The 14934-nt window shown below is 36.8% G+C and overlaps 1 protein-coding gene across 2 annotated transcripts in view; it reads left to right on the top strand.

The window, feature by feature from the left end:
- Positions 1-14934, top strand: part of nrxn3a (neurexin 3a) — a 316731-nt gene that overhangs the window by 87208 nt on the left and 214589 nt on the right. For both annotated transcript variants that reach the window (XM_016269700.1, XM_016269699.1), the window contains 2 exons: positions 4006-4444; positions 6753-7136. In XM_016269700.1, the coding sequence (XP_016125186.1) occupies positions 4006-4444; positions 6753-7136 (823 nt within the window). The remainder of the gene's footprint in view (positions 1-4005; positions 4445-6752; positions 7137-14934) is intronic.

Genomic DNA, 14934 nt, shown 5'->3' with positions numbered 1-14934 from the left:
GATGCAGCGATCGACATCCTGTCCTCTGCCTGTGCCCCGCACAAGATGCTGGACCCCGCTCTGTCCGAGGACCCAGCACACTCGTCCGAAAGCACCAGGTGGTGCGACATGCTTGAGGAATGAGAGGCCCGCGGAGACGTACTCGACGGGGAAGCTCTCACCGTCACCCTCAGGTCTCCCTGACCATGAACCGAAGTAGCCCTCCGAGAACCAGAGGAGCTATAGCGGGGCATGGCAAGGGGGATACCCCCCCGTTTAATGAGGAGGTATCTAGACCGCAACGTCGCTATGGTCATTTTCCCGCACTGAGAACATGACTCATCCATGAGCGCTGCTTCAGCGTGCTGTAAGCCCAAGCACGAGAGGCAGTGATCATGACCTTCAGATGGAGGCAGGAAACGCACGAGCGGGAAGCCATCTTTAAAAATACGCCCGTCGCTCCTGAAGCTCTTTTAGAAATTGCTCTTTTAGATGGAAAAACACTCTTTTAGAGAAAGCGCTGAAGCGCCCAGGGGAGGTCGCGGCGAGACCGCAGAATGGAAGCTGCAGCCCGCCGAGGTTTCAGCAGCCTGGATGGCAACCCCCGCTGATACGCCGTCACACCAACGGCAGCTGTTTCTCTCGAACACTCGCGGAGATTCGTCCTGTAGAAGGCTCGGCTCCGAAGCGAAAAGCTGATGTGCGTTTGCACGCGCTCTCCTTTTATACCCGCGCTGCAGGGCGGGGTGCGCGTGGCGAAACACGCACGCCAACTGTCATTGGCATGTTTAGTTAACACTTAAAGGTGATTGGGCTCTCGGGCGAGATCCCAATTCGTCAGTCACTGACGTAACGTAGAACGTGACTGACTGAATGGGAACAACCTGATGAAATTTTTAGTCCATCCACACACTCAAACAAATTTCTTTCTGTGTCTGGAACCAGTCAATCCTTACGTTCCCTCACGGCCGAATCCATAAAGCTGAGATAGCTCCACACAGACAGATTCTTGGAGTCTTCTCATGTCTATCTATAGATTATGTCTCAGTTACACTTGCTTGCTTTTCCTGCAAACAACATACCAGTTGTTGTTAGATAAAGCCCTGGCATTATATTCAAACGTCAGATTTCTATGGGTGCTCTATTCAAGTAACCCTTCTTTTCTCCCAGGGGAACAAATATTTGTTCTCCCCTGAAATGCTTATTTTGTTTGAGTGACATATGTTGCTTTTCCGCTATGGTTTGCACCTCATTCCAAAAGTAAACTAATGCAATTAAAGAATATTTCTGCAAAGAGATTTAACAGTTTGGACAACTGAAATATGATTTGCAAGCTCGGTTACAGAATCAAGACTCTGAGAAGGGTACGAATATTTCACAGCTCTGAGCGGCTCATCAGCTGAATTAACTGGCTGACATTTCATGGGCCGCCTGAGCGCATCAAAATGACAATGCCATAGAACGGACCAAATTGCAGAGTATCAATTTGTGTCAGACACTATGGCTGCCCCTGGTGTTGTGGACAATTTGCAAGATGAAACTTGATTTAGGTGATGAAAAATGCACCAGACAGGATAAATAGAAATGAAAATTTTACAAATAACAGCAATCATTGTCTAATCAATGTCTGACAGTTTTCAGTCATGTTGAAGTCTTCAGAATCATATTTGGGACTGTGAGATGCTTGCGAGGATTCTGTGGGTAGCATACAATCTCTCTCTTTCTCTTTCTCCATTCCCAGAATCCTCTATTTAGAGATTCTTACCGTATGTTCTGATGTGTTCTACTTGATGTACAGCATAATGTAACAACATGGCTGCTGAAAATTCAGCTTTACCATCATAGGAATAAATTACAAATTTTAAAATTTATTCAAATAGAAGACTGTTATTTTAAATTATTAGAATATTTTACAGTATTGCTGTTTTTACTGTATTTTAGTCAAATAAATGCCTCTTTGGTGAGCATAAAAGTCTTCTTTCAAAAATATTTAAAAACAAACATACTGACCCCAAACGTTTGAATGGTAGTGTATCTATTTGGGGAAAGAAAAAAAAGATTTCTGTATTATATTGTTTCTGTGTTTGAAAATCTCAATTATAATATAATATAGTTTAAGAAAACGGTCTATACAGTACATGATGTACCATCATGCTAGTATTTCAGACATGGGATTCTATAATATAGTCTCCAGTTTCTAGACAACAGTGCAATAAGTGCTTTAAATTTCTCTGATTCTTTCCTTCATGATGTTAGAGTTTTAACAGAGCCAGTGTACGTCAATCTATCTGACAGCACCTTGATGGTTTATAGAGGAGAAATACTGTTTTTGAAAGAACAATAAGAGACTGAAGCTAGCAGTTTTAGTCTTGTGGAGAAAACTGATGATGTTTGTATGAGATCTGAGGAACCAACGTATGGCTTTGTCTGAGAAATGGATCCCCCTGAGGGAGAATGATATTTATGATCTATCAGATAGGAAACACAGCAGAGGAGAAAAGCCTGGAAATCTCAGTGGCTTTTCTGCAGAAACAGAATACAATCCTTCCATTCCGCTTTGCCCTTCCTGCACCTGAGAGGATGTTTGATTTACACCCCGCAATGTCCAGGATTAACTGTAATATCAGGGCTGGAGCGTTTGTGTCGATTGCTTGCGCTCAACAACAGTGTGATGTTCTAAAATGTACACCCAAAAAAGATCTCTTTATTCAGGAGAAATTAGCTAAAGCAGGCAATTTCACACCCCGGCGAATTTCTGCGGTGTTTGCAGGTACAGTACGCTCTACACCCGTTTAATCTGTATTAAATGTAATGTATGGTCAGACCGTGCAACATTAGTATGGCAGAGAAATAGCAACCATATTAATTTGCAAAAAATAGCCCAGATGGCCTTTTACCAACAGGGATCAACATTGTGAGCATTTCACTTGCATTTGTGACTAAAAATAGATTTGTGCAAACTGTAAAATATATTTGGGAACATGTGAATGCAAATAAAAAAAAAGTCTCTGCTGAGTTTTATTAAATGCAAGGTCATAAAAAGGCTTGAATGTCTTAAATGATGTAACAAATGTCTTAATTATTATTTTAAAAGGTCTTAAATTTGGGGATGGAAAAAAAGGAATCGCTAAACAGCCTAATGTGATTATTTAGGCTATAATTTAATTATATAAATATGAGCCCTGCACATTTAAAAGTAAAATCGTGGCGCTTTTGCATGCTCTACAGGCTCACCATTTCAGAATACAGCGCATTTATACCAATACATTGCTTATGATCTACTGTTGATGAATTATGGTAGTATTTATTTTGTTTGCATATTAACGTATGATGTAGATGGTTGTAAGAGTCCCAGAATCCTCCTTCGTTTTGTCTCCCTCATGTTTTTGAAAAGCTGTCAATAGTATAGGCATTTCAAAATAAGAGTCCCGATGTACTTCGGGCTTGTTTAGTCCCACATTATGCATAAATGTTATATAATTAACTAGAAATATTTAACTCATTCTAATAAATCATTTGCTTTTAAATATCTCCTTGTATCCCTTTATTAGAAAAAATCAGTATTTCAATTTAAGCGCACATGTGTATTGGATAAAAGTAAAATAAAACTAAGCACTTGCTCAGAGCATATGGCTGTTGTCTTGGTTTCAACTGACAGGCTCTAGGACCCAGAGCACAATGTCAGATTTGGGAAGCAGGCAGGGGGCAGGACTTGCTTCCTCAGAGCTTTTGTGGCAGAAAGAACCATTGCAGCTTTGTCAACCCATTACCATAGTTATCAAGAAAGCCAGACCCACAACCAGCCCGAGTCAATTACCATTGAGAGACAGTCATTTGCAGGCAGTGGCCTGGCATATTGGTATCATCACAGGTCGTATTTGAATAAAGTCACCTTTCCTGGTCTCTCTATTTAGCATCCAGCATAAAAAATGAATTTGCATATTTATATTCATTATCTTCGAAAGCCAGATAAAGATATCTCATATATCATCATCATTGAGTGATTCTTTGCTTACATCCGCACAGGTTGTTTACAAAAACAATGACATCAGGCTGGAGCTCTCCCGGCTCGCCCGCATCGTGGATCCCAAAATGAAGATCCAGGGAGATGTGGTGTTCAAGTGCGAGAACGTGGCCACCCTGGACCCCATTTCGTTCGAGACACCCGAGGCCTACATCAGCCTACCCAAGTGGAACACCAAACGCATGGGCTCCATATCCTTCGACTTCCGTACCACCGAACCAAACGGCCTTATTCTCTTCACCCACGGGAAGCCACAGGAAAGAAAGGATGCCCGTAGCCAAAAGAACACAAAAGTGGACTTTTTTGCAGTAGAGCTTCTGGATGGAAGTTTGTACCTGCTGCTGGACATGGGCTCTGGGACTATCAAAGTGAAAGCCACACAGAACAAGGTGAACGACGGGGCCTGGTATCATGTGGACATCCAACGAGATGGAAGATCAGGTCAGTGTGTGGATTCGCAAACGAATAGACTCACACACACTTAAGTGCATTCTTTATTCCATGCTTAACACATTTAATAAATGCCTTTGATTTTTTTTTTCAAAATCCAGTCTGTTTTTAAACCTCCAACAGATGAGAAATTCGAAAAAAAAAAAATAATAATAATATTATTATTATAAATTTTTAAATGGAAATTATATATTTATTTAGCTTTTGTTGCTTATGTTAACAGGTTACAGTACTACAGTGTAGTTTAGGAGAAATGTACTGTAGGTATAATTAGTGTTTTTGTGGGAAATAATGCATTATTTATCGGCTTTAAGATATCGGCCAAATTTTCTTATCAGGCCGATACCGATAACAGAAAAAATGAGCCGATATGGGCCGATACCGATATGGTGGCCGATATATCGTGCATCCCTAGTGCTAAGCCTATTTTTTTGCTCTGTGTACATTGCTGAATATTATATGGCTGCTAATAAAGGAAATATTCAATATAGTAACCTAAAATCACTCCATAATATTTATGGTAGGAAAACCATTTGTTAGAAGCACAAAGCAAACCTGCTATTGTGGTTGTGCTGTTGCTTCGTTTGCCTTATGAAATAGACCTAAAGGTACTGTAGGAGACAGGGTTGAAAATGGCTTTGTACATCTAATTTGTGACAGAAATTACTAACATTTATAAATGCAATTCAAGGAAAAGTCTTTAAAATCGATTCCCAAGTGGGAAATGTGCTCTTAAGAAATAAAGACATTGCCCATAAATTGTATCTCATTTTAAAACCAATTTTTAACTGAGCACATGAATAACTCCCACTTTGTTTCATTATTAAATCGGTTGGATACTGTAATTGCTTGTGTGTTTTCCATAGGCGTTAAGCTCTGCAGCCCAAAGATAACAGCTTTAAACAAAAAGCACAGTGGTTAGTCACCAATAATGGACAGATTTAGTCCAAAGCAGGCTGACATTTTCATTTCATTTCACATCTACTTTGACAGAACTTTCTATTAGGTTTTATCCCCTCTATCTTTCTCTGTATCCTCCTTCACCTCTTTCATTCTTTCATTGCCCTTGAATCTCTGGCACTCTGTTTCTGAATCGATCGACGACTACTCCATATCACTTCATAGCACAGGGCCCTTGGGAGGTCTTGTAGGATATCAATAATGCGAAGTTTTAGACAGAGCCATGTGGGTGACTGGACTGGTGTCAGTTCTGAAGAGATTATTCCCATTGATCCCTGGTTCCCCACATGGGATGCATTGTTTACATCTTTGTGTCTGTATGAGGGACGCCGCTTTACAAGTCACACACTCCCCATGAGGTCATAAATAGAAAATAATCTTCTCGTAGTCCCCCACTCCCTCCATCACTTACTCTATGGATAGTCTTTCCATCCCTATCTTTGTCTCTTGTGGACAGGATAGACAGAGGTCAGACTGTCGTAGTCTGAACGCTGCTGGATTACGCAATGCAGTAATTTACAGTACTTTTAGTTTGTCTAGAGTTTATAGTCTCTCCACATACATTTTTTTTTATTTTATTTAATGTATTAAATTTTTTATTGTATTTGTATTTATATTTTACAAATTATGAATACATTATTCATAATATAAATTATATATATATATATATATATATATATATGTGTGTGTTTCCTAACCAGTTTTAGCATTATGTATATACTATTATAGTATTTAATAATTATCTGAACTAGCTTTTATTTTTTTTATACATCCAGTAGCTTATAATCAAATTGTTCTTAAAATTCTGATCTATTTATTTTTAACTTAGTTTACCTTTTATTATCAGACATTTTTAACCCAAAATAACAAATGAGAAAAATCACAAGCAATTTATCATACATTTGGTAACAGAAGCTAGTTTAAAAAAATAGATAGATAGATAGATATTTTCATAATTTTAAAGCAGATTAATAAAATAATGTAATACCAATTTGTAATTTTTATTATTTTTTGTTAATATTACTCTTTAGTTATTTTTTTTATTTTAAAGGGGTCATATGATGCTGCTAAAAAGAACATTATTTTGTGTATTTGGTGTAATGAAATGTGTTTATGTGGTTTAAAGTTAAAAAACACATTATTTTCCACATACTGTACATTAATGTTTCTCCTCTATGCCCCGCCTTTTTGAAACGCGCTGAAATGCGACATTTTAGGGGGTTAAACGCACAAACCTAAACGGCAAGAAACTAACTGTAACGTTACTAGACCACTAACAATAACTGTGTGAATGTATTTTATGGCTCATATAATCTCGGTTTCTCTTGATTCTTCCCAGGCACCATATCTGTTAACAGCCGTCGCACTCCGTTCACCGCCAGTGGCGAAAATGAGATCCTGGACCTGGAGGGGGACATGTACCTGGGCGGCCTCCCCGATAACCGGGCCGGCCTTATCCTTCCCACTGAACTGTGGACTGCCATGCTAAACTACGGCTATGTGGGATGCATTCGGGACCTATTCATTGACGGTCGCAGTAAGGACATCAGGCAGATCGCTGAGGACCAGAACGGTGCAGGCATCAAACCTTCCTGCAACAAGATGCCAGGCAAACAGTGCGACAGCTATCCGTGCAAGAACAAAGGCGTGTGCAAAGAAGGATGGAATCGCTTTATCTGTGACTGCACAGGCACCGGTTACTGGTCCCGCACATGTGAGAGGGGTGAGTTAGCTGCCTTTACCCTTCCTTTATTTGTTCATATTACCATAACAGGCCCGGATTCCTAAAATTAATTTCTTGCTTTGTTTTAGAATAAAACAGAGAGGCGGGTATAATTTCAATCGCAACATTTGAATAAAAAAAAGGAATGTTTACAATCACCGTCACGCCAGTTTGTTTAGCTTCTCACCTGTAAAATCCCATCTGCTGCTGTTTGTAAACAGCGGATTAGCTCTCACATAATCAGTTAAAATATAAGCTCATTAATATCTCAGCACGTTGCTGTATGGAAGCTGATGTTCTCCGGGGTTTGGGGAGTGTTGCGTCTGAGTCAAACCCGTGATGATGTCATACCTTGGAAAAAGGCCATCCGCTCATAAAATACAGATCTTCAGATATCATAGGCAGACAGATTTATATTCGCATGAAAAATGAAGCGGAATGGCTTTGGTAGATGACAGGAGATTGGTTGTGGATCTTTTGCTCGAGTCTGTTGTGGCTGCATGTTTGAAGGGCTCCATATGGGCCGGAACGCAGGGGTTCCAGGTAACCAGGTAATAGAAGGACCTCCAGCGTGTCTGTGAACACTGAGCAAAGCAGATTGCTTATTATGTTGGCATGAGAGCTGGTTTCTCTGTTGGGCTTCATTCATGTGTATAATATTACAAGAAACCATTGTTATCTTTTTTTTTTGTTTTACACTTTCTTCTTCTTTTTTTACTCCATATAACATATTTAGATAATCACATTTGTAATAGAAGTAGATATGAAGTATATATGAGAATAAAGTATATATAAAGAACCTTTTGTGCAATGGTTCCATGGGTGTTAAAGGTTCTTCATGGAACCAACAATAGCAATAAAGAATTTTTATTTTTAAGGTGGAGACTGCTGTTTACAGTTACGCAACTACAGCTCCTTAACTGTTTGTCAAGATAACATTTATAACATATCAAATCACCAATAACATTTGACAACAATATTACAAATGTAGCTTCTTAAGCCCTTCTTATTTATTTGTTTTTTAAAAACTAGCTTCTGTATACTCCGTACTGTAATAAAGCTATAATTGTTGGCACCTTTATGATAAACTGCTTGTGATTTTCGTCATTTAGGGCTTTGCAGAAAAAATGTCTGATATACAAATGTAAAGTTCAATGCAAATAGATGAGGAATTAAATTTTAGACTTTGGGCTCATGTTCCCTATCGAGAACAAAAATGAGTCTCAAGAGGATACAAAAGTGCAGACGTAGCAAACATTGACATCAGTTGTTTTTGTATTGTCAGAGGACATGTTATGATATCTTTTTCTGTCCTTGTGCAGTGTTTTTAGACAAATGTAAAAGTCAAATACAGCAGTTTAACAATCCATTGCTAGAGATACAGATTGTAAATCAACCTCCTGCACATTCATTTTCCGTGAATGTCAGTCATAATCATCTGCAAGGGCATCAGACTGAGTGTCACCGCGCGTTATAGTGAGTTTGTGAGAAGAGCGAGTATGAGAAGTATTCTGATACTGACTAGAAGTGCATCTAAACATTATCATTCAACTACACTTATGCCACAAGGCAAAATAGTCAGCTTTCTAAGTGTCACACATGCACACACACACACACACACACATACACACACACACACACATGCACATCCGCGTGCACCTGGACTGCTCATTTGCATGGCTCATGTCTGAACTAATAACCAAACACTGAAATGACTAGACAACCCTAACACTTAAAAGAGCACACTGTAATTATTAGTGATGCTTGCTAAGCTGCTTAGCTAAACTGTATAGAAGACACAGAAGAAATTCCTGGTAAAATCTGTGCACCCTGATTCAACCAGCTCTTGACTTGGCCAGTAAACAGGCCTTGAGTCGTTGGGTACACCAGCTGAGACGTTATACTGATAGTCAGATGTCTAATAGTTCTACTAAACTACATAGACATGTTCCGGATTTTTTTTTTGTGTTAACTCTAAACCCACACTCTGCCAAGAGTGCACATCCTACTACCTGATATTTGTCCAGATCTATTATCTGCTCTATAGAAGCCTGTAGCTGCTGCTCGGGCCAGACAACTAGCTGCTGCCACACACCACGCTGTCCTCCTGTCAGTACACATACACTTCAGATTTTCTCTAATGCACACTCAGCATTTCAACCCTGACAAACACCTCTTTTTTCCAGATTGAGAAAATGTGACTGTGTGCTTGTAAATTTCAAGCCTGGAAGATTCATTGACTGTAGAAATTCAAAACATTTAAAACAAGAGGTCATGTAATGAGAAATAATTTTATTTATAAAGTATTGTTCTATTTAAAAGTACTAAAAATACTATTTAAAAATGATTTCTCATGATATGACCCCTTCATTAAATGTTCTGCATTTCTACAAGCTGATTGGTATTATAAAATGATACACATAATATTATTTCAGATACTCCTTGTTCTATCATCTAAACATGTTATATCACATCATTTTATATTATATAAAAGCCTGTATATTAATTAACATGAATATGAACATGTATATAAATTAACATGAATATGAATGTGTATTTTCCTCTCTCATTTTTGTGAGTTTGACTGACATGAATTATCTTCTAAACAAAGAAAATGACATTTTTGATGTGAAAGAGATGAATAAAGCGCTGTATACTTTATAGAGCACGGATTCTAATTAACACTGTGCAGTATTACAATTTTGCATCTTTTTTTGTATTGTATGTAACTCATTGGCTATGACTTTAACTACAGTATATTCACAATATAGCGAAGTCCCATTTATTGCTTATTAGTATTTGTAGTTCATTATTTCATAGAAATTTAATTAAAACATTTTAAGCAACTTAATACATGCCGCCTTTGCACAGAAAGGCACAGTATAATTCCAAGCCAATATCATAGCCATCTGTTGTGTATTAAGAGATTTAGTATTTTAAATCTGTTATGTCTGAATGATGGTTTAAAATGTTTTCCTTTAGCTTCCCAACTTGAAAACTGCAATACTGTTATAGCTCACAGTAGAATAAAGTTAATACTGTGTAAACAGGTAAAACCTGTTTTCATGCGGTAATTGAACTCATTTTACCGCATCGTCTGATGTGTCTTGCCAATTTAGTGCTGAGATTTCGTTTTGCATGTTAATTCCTTAAGTCATTAATGTAGAAAATGAGTTTGTTTGGTTAATAAATGCAAAACCTAATTTCCGCGCAAACGGCCCTGATCATTTCAAAAGTACCTCGACAGGTCATGCCTCAGTAATGCTAAATTAAATAACGAGATCGGATGATTGTGGGATGAGCTGATATGTTGATAATTGGCTCAGATACTTTGTTCATATGCACGGTTTGCCATGCGGATTGTTAATATCATTTATATGTGTCTAAACTCTTATGTTTTAATGTGCTTTTGTGTTTGCAAACAGGCCGCGTTGTACTAGGAACTTTGTTTTTTTTTTTACTAAACACCACTGGCTATAGTGCTCGAGTTAATTGCTATTGATTCAGGCAGTGTGAAGGTCATCTATGCCGGCCTGGGGGCCTCAGAGAGCCAAAGTGGACCCCACAGCCATGGCCCTTAAATCACCTGAGAGTGCACTGAATGCTAGGGCTACGGTCCCTTAACAACACTCAAATATAATCACAACTGAGTTTACTCGCATTCTGGGGATTTTTTTTCTATATTTGTCAATACTATATTTCTCCCAGGCTTGACCGTAGTGAAACCCATGTGACATGGAGGCCTGGGTGATTAGTGTAAAACTTTATAACACAAACTACAGGTTCCCTCGGTAGCTTTCCTGTTTTAGCACAAACTGTTTTACATTTTTAGCATATATTGATTTGATACTGTAGTGTCTCTGATTAAGCCACAAAGAGCACATCGAGATGACATCCGTGAGGGTTTATCTTGCAATTACTCTTTCCAGCCTAATCTGGGTAATTATGTCAGTGATTTTACTCTTTCCTCAGGTTGTCTTTTCTTTTGATTGCCTTCGTTTCTCTCTCTGTCTCTCCGTTTCATTCTCTTTGGAGAGATGATGAGGGGGAGGAACCTTTGTAAAATGCACAATGATTGGGGTATAGCATTTCATGGCAAAATTCACAAGACAAAACACACAGAATTTAAAAAGATCTAGAGCCGTGCAATTTATTCATGCAGCTACAAATGTGTTTATCCATAAACAAAAATACAGACACATACATGTTTTATTTTGATTGCTTGTAGACAGAAAAAATGTTTAATGTGGCATTGAGATGTGAATTATGTTAGTATGCTTTTTATTTTTAATTACATATTTTGTTAACATTTTTTAAAATCTCAGATGTCTTTGACTGTTCCATGATATGTGTTTTTTTCAGGGTCTGGTATTCTTGAGTTAATTTTTAATATATTAAATTAAATCAACACAAACTCAGCAAGTATTGATAGTGTGCGGGATTGCATCTTTTTATAATATATCAAGTTAAAAATAGTTGTAAAATAAAAGTTTAATTTGTGGTTTGTTGATTTTTATTTTTTTAATATGTATTTTTTTGTGTGTGTGAACTGATTATTTTAATTAATCTCACAAAAACACGTTTATATTATTTAAATATAAAATAGAAAAAATATCTAAAAATTCAATTATATAAAGTGTTTAAAATTAATGATCATTTATTAAATTATTTATTTGTTATTTAAATATTATTTTATATAAAAAATAAACGGATAAAATGACAAATGTATTATTTATTTATTAATTATTAATGATTTTTTATTTATATTATGGCCTTTGTAGTGCACTCGTGCCGTCACTAATGCACAGATGAGTCCACACTCACATATACGTACATATCCACATGCTCAGACATCTTGCACTGAGGATTGAGGGTATGGGTCGACACTAAAGTCAGGTCTTAGGGGTAAATATGTCAGTTTAAGATTTCACAATAGTCTATCAAAACGTGCCGCCCCCGTGGTCCCGAGGCCTTATCTTCCCTCATCCCTTCCTCTCCATCCACAGCAATCTGCCTGATTTCACAGCTTCAGGAAATCAGCTCATATTCTGCAGATTTTTTCCTCCCTATCATTCACCTCTCTTTGAAAAGTCTCTAATCATGCTGAATAGCCAATCAGTGAAGCACTAACAACAGCATTCATTTGACCATGGTACACAAGCTCATCCAGATGGAAGTGAAAAGGAACTTTGCGTCTGCCGTTGTGTAGCTCTTTATTTAGAACCGGGTAAAAATTATTTGTTCCTTTACGAGATGCATCAGTGTGTTGACATATCAGACCACCATCAATAGAAAGTGTTCAACATGAGGGTACAAAACATGCCATTCCATCACGAAAGGGGAGAGGTGGTCTCCGCTGCTGCCTGAGGAAATAGGAGATAGCATTGCTTTGCTTGACAGTTGTGGATATTGGATATTTCGAGAGTTTCCGCATTCTCTCTCGCTCTCTATTTTCCCTTTCTCACTCTATTCTCGCATTCTGTCTTTGTTAGAATATATTCCTGTTTTATAGTATATGGACCATATTCACAGCTGTTTTATTGTTACTGTTTAAGTCTGCTTATAATGTCAGTGAAAGGCTGTTTTAAAAGGTAGGCAGCATAATTATGATTCTTCTAAGGCAGCATAGCTTGCATCCTTCACAGAAAAGACAATCCCATAATGCATTGCAACAGCTGACCCACAATGACTGATGGAACCACATGAATCTCTTTAATCATAGAGTGTTAAACTATTGATAAAGCTCTTTAGGTTCTGAAGTGTTTTTTGCAATGGGCAACGTTTTATAATCAGACCTGGATATGTAATATGATGATTTAAATCAAGGGTTCTGAAGCCATTTCAGGTTTTAAAAGCATTTTGATGAATTATTCAGTAGATTTCAATGAACTCCTCTGGTACTGATCAGTATTAAGACTCATTTCTGAGAGTCCATGACTAATCAAAATGGTGAGCTGGAATGAATTAATTAGAATCACTAAATATCTTAAAATAAAGTCATGAGCCTACTCTGGCCATTTTCACTTTAATAAAGACCATCAGATAGGTAGGCTATGAAATATTGTACCTTTAATCATTTTAGGCAAAAAATTCACATTTTTCTGCTAATGCATTAGCACTGAAGTAGGGCTGGACGATATGGCCAAAATTTATATCACGATATATTTCTTAATTTCGGTCGATACGATATAATTCCGATATTGATATGAACACTATTTATCTGAAATATAAATCTTTTGTAACATTATAAATGCCTTTATCATCACTTTTGATAAATTTTAAGCATCCTTGCTAAATAAAATTATTAATTTCTATAATTTCTTTCCCAAAAAATTTATAAAAATTATACTGAATGGAATAGTGTATAATGTTACAAAAGCTTTTTATTTCAGATAAATGCTGATCTTTGGATCTTTCTATTCATCAAAGAATCCTGCAAAAAATTTACTGTTTTAAATATTGATAATCAGCAAATCAGCATATTAGAATGATTTCTGAAGGATCATGTGACACTGAAGACTGGAGTAATGATGCTGAAAATGTAGCTATGTATGATCACAGGAATAAATTACATTTTAAAATCTATTCAAAATAGAAAGCAATTTTAAATAGTAAAAATATTTCAAAATTGTACTGTTTTTGCTGTACTTTGGATCAAATAAATGCAGCCTTGGTGAGCAGAAGAGAATTCTTAAAAAAAAAAAATACAACTACATTAAAATTCTTACTGTTCTAAAACTTTTGACTGGTGGTGTAGACTGATTATTCTTATAGATTGAAACAAATGTGCTTCAGCCAGAAAAAAGGGTATGCTCCCGAGTCGCTGCAGAAAACAAAAAAATTTAACAATAACAAAAACTGGAAATGTTGCTGGAGACCAAGGTTATTATAGCTTAGCATTTTAAAATTCGTTTTATTTTAATATCATTTTCAAATTTGCAATAAAATTTCATTTCATTTTTATTAGTTTCATTAATAATTTTGTTAGTTTTAGTTTCATTTTTATTTTGTGAACACATTTCTATTTAGTTTTTATATAGTTTTAGCTTTAGTAATTAAAGTTTATTAGATTTAACAGATCACTTCCAGAGCGCAGGCCAAAGAAAGACTTAGGCTAATTTAACCTTAGTGATGCAAACGTCTAGCGACACCAAATTAAAGCATGCTGAGATTGATTAGATGGTAAAAGTATACAAATACACACCAAATTGAAGCAGTCATGCCTTTTTAAATCTACACAAGTTGCGCTTACATTATATGTAAAACGCACTAGACTGAATGATAAATGTGTGTTGTGATATTTAATTTGAAAATAAATGTAGCTAATTTCTTTATAGTATAGCCTATGTCTTTCATCTTATTTAACTATAATCATGATACCGTAACTGTCGTGTCTTGCTCACTTTCCTCCGAACAAACGCGCATAAATAAGTGGAACTAATGAAATTCAATAATAATAGAGTAGCCTCAACATTGGATTTGCAGCGTTGTGCATTCTAGCCATTCGCGCTACAGTTGAAGTGAATGACAGCTTGGGAGCACTCGTTGCTCGCTTTCTGTAGCCTATATCATTTTATTTTTAAGATTTATTTTTAATGCTTTTGTAAAGGACTAACGGCCGCATAGCCTATACACTGCAGAGTTTAAGGAGAGACAATGGCACTTAACAGTAAAGTCATATGTTCTTTTCATTTATGAAGATTTAAGTATGTAGTTTATGCACATTTGTTCAAAACAGCCTGGCAGATTGTTCACAAGATGTAGGCAAAAGTTTGTATTGTATACAGGAAGGATGCGC

Source organism: Sinocyclocheilus grahami, unplaced genomic scaffold (assembly GCF_001515645.1).
Source record: "Sinocyclocheilus grahami isolate Dianchi unplaced genomic scaffold, SAMN03320097.WGS_v1.1 scaffold54.1, whole genome shotgun sequence".
NCBI classification, from domain to species: domain Eukaryota; kingdom Metazoa; phylum Chordata; class Actinopteri; order Cypriniformes; family Cyprinidae; genus Sinocyclocheilus; species Sinocyclocheilus grahami.
This window is presented reverse-complemented; position numbering and strand designations above follow the sequence as displayed.